The following is an 8,424-nucleotide window of genomic DNA, read 5'->3' as shown; positions in this document are numbered from 1 at the left end:
TTTTTACGATCGCGGCGTGGCACATGTGTGTATTAGCATGTAAAGTGAAGAAAGCGTCGCCAGATAATATCGTTACAATTACCTGCTAAAGTAAGCGACATCAGAAGATGTGTTATTAGTAAGGCTTTTATTGATATACCTTCCAAATTTCAGCTCGATATTTTAAAAAAAATGACCGAGTTATAATAAATTTATCATTACAATCGGCATTTGAGTTGTACATGGGAAACTAGGAGAAGCTGCAATTGACAGAAAATGCACTATGATCGGAAATCAGAGGAGAAGAAATACTGAAAATGGAAGTATGAGTGCACGTGATGAGGTAGAGTGGAGTGATGAAGTAGATAGACACTGAGATTAGAGTAGCTCCCAGTATTCCAGGGAGATACCTCAACGTCAGACTAGGGTTGGCAGGAATGTGAAGCCGTCAAGTAGATACTCTCCATAGTAGCCTTGTGGTTGCGTGAATTCGTCCTCGAAACGTCTGTATGCCGTACCCAGAGTGTACTCCTGTTGTGGTTCACTGATGTGGCCATCAGTCCCTCTCTCGCTACGCTGCGGCTGCTGCCACTGGAAGCCTGGATTGGGAGACTATCCTATTTCCAGTCTCTGATAGCACTCCTGTAGTGTAGCTACACTATCTGTTAAGCTTGTACCAAAGAGTAAATGGTTATTACTACTCGACGACTCAGATTCGTGTTGATATGCAGTGGTGTTTGTTGTTACAGACTCTCGTGAAACTTCCTGTCCGCCATCTTGCCGCGATGCATTATGGTATACCGCAACTCTCCTGTGATGTGCGACTGGGGCAGAAGGTCTCGCTTCCCGTAACACTTGCAACTGGGGCAGAAGTTCTCGCTTCCCGTGACTTCTTAACTAACCCCATACGCCGAGATCAAAACATAAACGGAACGTTGAGAGAATAATCCAGGGTCGTATGGCACAGGCCTCGTATTCCTGCCCATTGTAAACAAAACGTCTCCGACGATAGTAACAAAGTATTCTGTACAGTTACGTAAACAGCACAAAGTTTAATCACAAAGGCACAGCGTACACATCGTCGGTAGGTCTATACGAAGCACTCAGGCGTGGTTTAAAGGAAACACGTCACATAAACAGTTGCGGGGAGGCTAGTACGAACAGAAACACTTGAGAAATCATGTTACAAAGTACGTTCCAAGATGGCGATAACACTTCCAACTCCTCGGGAGGAAAGTCCAAAGAGGTTACGGTAACCAAGATAGACCTTAACTGTAGCTATTAGGGTGTCCTTTTTAGCCAAATATCGTTAGTGACTATATTACACAGGTAAATCCAAGGATGTTCGTTAGTTTTTCAAGGAATTTTAAACTTGAAAAGCCGAGAAATAATGCACAACAATCTCCTTCAATGATTCAGAAAACTATGCTGTGGGGGCTCCAAATCCCTAACAGGGCATTCCCTCAGGCAGACGCTGATTGGTCAATCAGCAGCATCCCTCTACTCTCATTAACATACATGCTAATTGGCAACTACATAAATACATACGACCTACATTACAGAAAACAGAAAACATAGGCAGCAAGGCAAACTCATTGTATATAAACTATAGTTTAATATTAAAATATCAAACTATCATTATAAGTGTTACAGCTTTGATCTTAATTTCTTATTGTGTTGTAAAAGTGTTACAGCTTTGATCTTACTTTCTTATTGTGTTGTAATAGTGTTACAGCTATGATCTTACTTTCTTATTGTGTTGTAAAAGTGTTACAGCTTTGATCTTACCTTCTTATTGGGTTGTAAAAGTGTTACAGCTTTGATCTTACTTTCTTATTGTGTTGTAAAAGTGTTACAGCTATGATCTTACTTTCTTATTGTGTTGTAATAGTGTTACAGCTATGATCTTACTTTCTTTGTGTGTTGTAAAAGTGTTACAGCTTTGATCTTACTTTCTTATTGTGTTGTAAAAGTGTTACAGCTTTGATCTTCCTTTCTTATTGTGTTGTAAAAGTGTTACAGCTATGATCTTCCTTTTTTATTGTGTTGTAAAAGTGTTACAGCTATGATCTTACTTTTTTATTGTGTTGTAAAAGTGTTACAGCTATGATCTTACTTTCTTATTGTGTTGTAAAAGTGTTACAGCTTTGATCTTTCTTTCTTATTGTGTTGTAAAAAGTGTTACAGCTTCGATCTTGAAACAAATTCTCTTCTTTTTGTTGGAGGGGTGGGGAGGGGTTTATTTGTCACAAAACTGTTACTTTAAATCAATAGTCCTAACATTAATGACTTATGATATTCAAGGGAGATGATTTATCACTCATCAATGACTAGTATGATATTCAAGGGAGATCATTTATCACTCATCAATGACTAGTATGATATTCAAGGGAGATAATTTATTACTCATTGATAACTAGTATGATATTAAAGGAAGATGATTTATCACTCATCAATGACTAGTATGATATTCAAGGGAGATGATTTATCACTCATCAATGACTTTGGGTATTCGAAGGAACTGGTTACTTTTAAAGATTTAGATATTTTTGTTATGTATTTTGTTTTGTTTCTTACAGATAAAGGTTAGAGGTCAGCTGATGTTGTTCAGTTGTTTGACCTTACCATTTGAGGTCAAGGTCAACACAACAACCAGTAATGATGGATATGACCTTGAACTTCATCACAATCAACAACTTCCAACATTTGTCCTTGAACCTGAGGAGGTGAGAAGTATCAAGCTCCGCCCACTAGGTTCCCATGGTAACTGGTCACATGATATCTATATTACCGGAGACAGGATGAAGGAAAACAGAACTGTCAAGGCAAGCTATTAATAGATTTAAAATTTAATAACAAAGGTTTATTGAACATGTTTAATCATTATTCTCTGGATAAACACTCCCCTACACCTTTTATCTGTGATTACAGAACTATAAACTTACAGTGATAAACACTCCCCTACACCTTTTATCTCTCATTACAGAACTATAAATTTACAGTGATAAACACAAGCTACACATTTTAACTGTGATTACAGAACCATAAATTTACAGTGATAAACACACGCTACACATTTTATCTGTGATTACAGAACTATAAATTTACAGTGATAAACACTAGCTACACCTTTTATCTCTGATTACAGAACTATAAATTTACAGTGAGAAACACTCCCCTCCACCTTTTATCTGTGATTACAGAACTATAAATTTACAGTGATAAACACTAGCTACACCTTTTATCTCTGATTACAGAACTATAAACTTACAGTGATAAACACTCCCCTACACCTTTTATCTCTCATTACAGAACTATAAATTTACAGTGATAAACACTCCCCTACTCCTTTTATTTCTGATTACAGAACTATAAATTTACAGTGATCAACACTCCCCTACACCTTTTATCTCTGATTACAGAACTATAAATACACAGTGATAAACACTCCCCTACACCTTTTTTCTCTGATTACAGAACTATAAATACACAGTGATAAACACTCCCTACACCTTTTATCTCTGATTATGGAACTATAAATTTACAGTGATAAACACTCCCCTACTCCTTTTATTTCTGATTACAGAACTATAAATTTACAGTGATAAACACAAGCTACACATTTTATCTGTGATTACAGAACCATAAATTTACAGTGATAAACACAAGCTACACATTTTAACTGTGATTACAGAACCATAAATTTACAGTGATAAACACAAGCTACACATTTTATCTGTGATTACAGAACCATAAATTTACAGTGATAAACACAAGCTACACATTTTAACTGTGATTACAGAACCATAAATTTACAGTGATAAACACAAGCTACACATTTTATCTGTGATTACAGAACCATAAATTTACAGTGATAAGTTTTTGTTATGGTAAGGTATCATTGGCAACATGTATCTTTGTAATGTATCAATGTATTTCGGGCAAGCTTTTATTTATTATGATCTCTGATTACAGAACTATAAACTTACAGTGATAAACACTCCCCTACACCTTTTATCTCTCATTACAGAACTATAAATTTACAGTGATAAACACTCCCTACACCTTTTATCTCTGATTATGGAACTATAAATTTACAGTGATAAACACTCCCTACACCTTTTATCTGTGATTACAGAACTATAAATTTACCGTGATAAACACCCCAGACTCGCTACACCTTTTATCTGTGATTACAGAACCATAAATTTACAGTGATAAACACAAGCTACACATTTTATCTGTGATTACAGAACCATAAATTTACAGTGATAAACACACGCTACACATTTTATCTGTGATTACAGAACTATAAATTTACTGTGATAAACACTCCCCTACACCTTTTATCTGTGATTACAGAACTATAAACTTACAGTGATAAACACTCCCCTACACCTTTTATCTCTCATTACAGAACTATAAATTTACAGTGATAAACACTAGCTACACCTTTTATCTCTGATTACAGAACTATAAATTTACAGTGAGAAACACTCCCCTCCACCTTTTATCTGTGATTACAGAACTATAAACTTACAGTGATAAACACTCCCCTACACCTTTTATCTCTCATTACAGAACTATAAATTTACAGTGATAAACTCTCCCCTACTCCTTTTATCTCTGATTACAGAACTATAAACTTACAGTGATAAACACTCCCCTACACCTTTTATCTCTCATTACAGAACTATAAATTTACAGTGATAAACACAAGCTACACATTTTAACTGTGATTACAGAACCATAAATTTACAGTGATAAACACAAGCTACACATTTTAACTGTGATTACAGAACCATAAATTTACAGTGATAAGTTTTTGTTATGGTAAGGTATCATTGGCAACATGTTTCTTTGTAATGTATCAATGTATTTCGGGCAAGCTTTTATTTATTATGATCTCTGATTACAGAACTATAAACTTACAGTGATAAACACTCCCCTACACCTTTTATCTCTCATTACAGAACTATAAATTTACAGTGATAAACACTAGCTACACCTTTTATCTCTGATTACAGAACTATAAATTTACAGTGATAAACACTCCCCTACACCTTTTATCTCTCATTACAGAACTATAAATTTACAGTGATAAACACTAGCTACACCTTTTATCTCTGATTACAGAACTATAAATACACAGTGATAAACACTCCCTACACCTTTTATCTCTGATTACAGAACTATAAATTTACAGTGAGAAACACTCCCCTCCACCTTTTATCTGTGATTACAGAACTATAAACTTACAGTGATAAACACTCCCCTACACCTTTTATCTCTCATTACAGAACTATAAATTTACAGTGATAAACACTCCCCTACACCTTTTATCTCTCATTACAGAACTATAAATTTACAGTGATAAACACTCCCCTACTCCTTTTATTTCTGATTACAGAACTATAAATTTACAGTGATAAACTCTCCCCTACTCCTTTTATCTCTGATTACAGAACTATAAACTTACAGTGATAAACACTCCCCTACACCTTTTATATGTGATTACAGAACTATAAATTTACAGTGATAAACACAAGCTACACATTTTATCTGTGATTACAGAACCATAAATTTACAGTGATAAGTTTTTGTTATGGTAAGGTATCATTGGCAACATGTTTCTTTGTAATGTATCAATGTATTTCGGGCAAGCTTTTATTTATTATGTAAAAAACCTAAGTTACAAGATGACAATGTATTGATTTATGTATTTCTCATTTCAATGACCTTACCCAAGGCCATGTGGTAATAATATCTGTTATTTTACCGAGGCCACTTTTGTCAAACATGAGAACAAAACTTCCTAACTTATTAACAACACAACAATATTCTATAAAATCAGTGATGTTGAGGTTGCAGCATCATATACATTTAAATGTCTCCTGTTGTACATAGTCTCCAGATGTTTACCTTGAACAAATGTAATTCCCTCCAAAAATTGTGGTTTGAAGTCATCTCATTTATCGCAACAAACCAGTTTTGAGAAAAAAGAAATTACTTTGATATAATTTGAGGGGCCCCAGTTATATGATATGGTTTTTCTGTCCAGTTGTCGTTATGCCATAGGAAACATTTATCAAGACAAAGTTACAGTTTCTAGCAGAGGTACAGGACCCTTTACATGAATAAAGCTGTTTTAGATAAAAACCAACCAATAAATAGTAAGAGATAAGGGAGACAACTTTGAATGTTAGAGATAAGGGAGACAACTCTAAATGTAAGAGATAAGGGAGAAAACTCTAAATGTTAGAGATAAGGGAGGAAACTCTAAATGTTAGAGATAAGGGTGACAACTCTTAATGTTAGAGATAAGGGAGACAACTCTAAATGTAAGAGATAAGGGAGACAACTTTAAATGTTAGAGATTAGGGAGACAACTCTAAATGTTAGAGATATTGGTGACAACTCTAAATGTTAGAGATAAGGGAGACAACTCTAAATGTTAGAGATATTGGTGACAATTGTAAATGTTAGAGATAAGGGGGTCAACTTAAATGTTAGAGATAAGGGAGATAACTTAAATGTTAGAGAAAAGGGATTCAACTTTTATTGTAAGTGATAAGGGAGACAACTAAATTGTAAGAGATAAGGGAGACAACTTTAAATGTTAGAGATAAGGGAGACAACTTAAATGTTAGAGATAAGGGAGACAACTTAAATGTTAGAGATAAGGGAGACAACACTAAATGTTAGAGATAAGGGTGACAACATAAACTTTAGAGATAAGGGGGTCAACTTAAATGTTAGAGATAAGGGGGTCAACTTAAATGTTAGAGATAAGGGAGACAACATTTAATGTTAGTGATAAGGGAGACAACTCTAAATGTTAGAGATAAGGGGGTCAACTTAAATGTTAGAGATAAAGGAGACAACTTTTAATGTAAGTGATAAGGGAGACAACTCTAAATGTAAGTGACAAGGGAGATGACTCAATGTAAGAGATAAGGGGGACAACTCTGAATGTTAGAGATAAGGGAGGCAACTCTAAATATAAGAGATAAGGGAGACAACTTAAATGTAAGTGATAAGGGAGTCAACTCTGAATGTAAGAGATAAGGGAGACAACTCTAAATGTAAGAGATAAGGGGGACAACTCTGAATGTAAGTGACAAGGGAGACGACTCTAAATGTAAGAGATAAGGGGGACAACTCTGCATGTTAGAGATAAGGGAGGCAACTCTGAATGTAAGTGATAAGGGAGGCAACTCTTAATGTAAGAGATAAGGGGGACATCTCTAAATGTAAGTGATAAGGGAAACACTTCTCACTGTCTTTAAACTGTGTTGAACTTTTACAGATCCAACAGCTGGACTCATCACACTTCCATATATGGTGTCGGGTCCTGTGTTCTCACTTCAAAAGCACGATTAACACAAAGGTAAGAATTATCGTTATATCTGATTCAGGATTTATTTATGTTGTTTACTGTCAAAGCTTCATTCAGTTGGATAAATGTGGCTTTAGTATCATCAGAATCACACTCAGGAGAGTCGAGACAAACGTTATTAGGTCATAAATTTAATAAATGAGGACACTGTTAAATGTATCACAGCTGTTAATGGAGAGATAACTGGTCATTATGACTAGGGTGAATTATTGGCGCCAACTTAATTTAAATAAGCTGTTCCGCCAGTGTCATTTAAAGGACGACGCATATGCAAAACGCAGTAAATACATTATTTAAGAACAAACAAATAAAAATTAAACAATTGATCTATAGCCAAAATGTAAATATATGGATTGAACAGCATTTTTTTAAATTTCATGCCGGTATGAACGCAAATCAGTTACCAGCATGGACATTTTTTAAAAATGCCATTCAATCCCTATATAAAACCTGTTTCTAAAAACAAAATCAATTTAAGGTAGCAGGTATTGTAACACTGCATGAGTTATAATCACAAAGAAGAGTTCCATCCAGGTTTTTGTGACTCGGTTTACTCTCCCTTCTACATAGCAGCAGCATAAAGGCTTAAGAGTAACTTCCCCTGTCAAGTTTTCATATGCTTTCTGGCCCATAAATTGTACACCTATTTTGATACTATCCTTTCACAATTCCTGTATGGCAACACTGGAAAAATGTAGGCTTGTCAATATAAAGGTCCCAAGTTTGATCCCTGCTAATTTCTTGTTTTGGCTTTTTTTAGGTTACCTGAGCTTTGCTCAAGTGACCTATTCCAATCACTTTTCGTCCGTCGTCGTCCGTCGTCGTTCGTCGTTCGTCGTCCGTCGTGCGTCGTGCCTAAACTTTTACATTTTCAACTTCTTCTCAAGAACCAGTGGATGGATTTTTTTCAAACTTGGTCAGAATCATCCTTGGTAGATGAGGCTTCAAAATTGTAAAATTGGGATTCCTACCCCAACCCCTGGGGCCAGGGCGGGGCCCCAAAGGGAAAATTATCCAATATTTCAAAAATCTTCTTCTCCAGACTC

At 35.4% G+C, this 8,424-nt stretch overlaps 1 protein-coding gene across 1 annotated transcript in view; it reads left to right on the top strand.

Annotated features, from left to right (window-relative positions):
* LOC110441629 (vacuolar protein sorting-associated protein 13B-like) overlaps positions 1-8,424 on the top strand; it is a gene marked incomplete at its 3' end in the record, with an annotated part of 72,222 nt that overhangs the window by 31,960 nt on the left and 31,838 nt on the right. The window contains exons 9-10 of the mRNA XM_021484820.1: positions 2,559-2,804; positions 7,289-7,369. Coding sequence (XP_021340495.1) covers positions 2,559-2,804; positions 7,289-7,369 — 327 coding nt within the window. The remainder of the gene's footprint in view (positions 1-2,558; positions 2,805-7,288; positions 7,370-8,424) is intronic.

Source organism: Mizuhopecten yessoensis, unplaced genomic scaffold, assembly GCF_002113885.1.
Source record: "Mizuhopecten yessoensis strain PY_sf001 unplaced genomic scaffold, ASM211388v2 scaffold716067, whole genome shotgun sequence".
Classification (NCBI taxonomy): domain Eukaryota; kingdom Metazoa; phylum Mollusca; class Bivalvia; order Pectinida; family Pectinidae; genus Mizuhopecten; species Mizuhopecten yessoensis.
The sequence above is the reverse complement of the archived record's forward strand: the minus strand, read 5'-3'. Positions and strand labels throughout refer to the sequence as shown.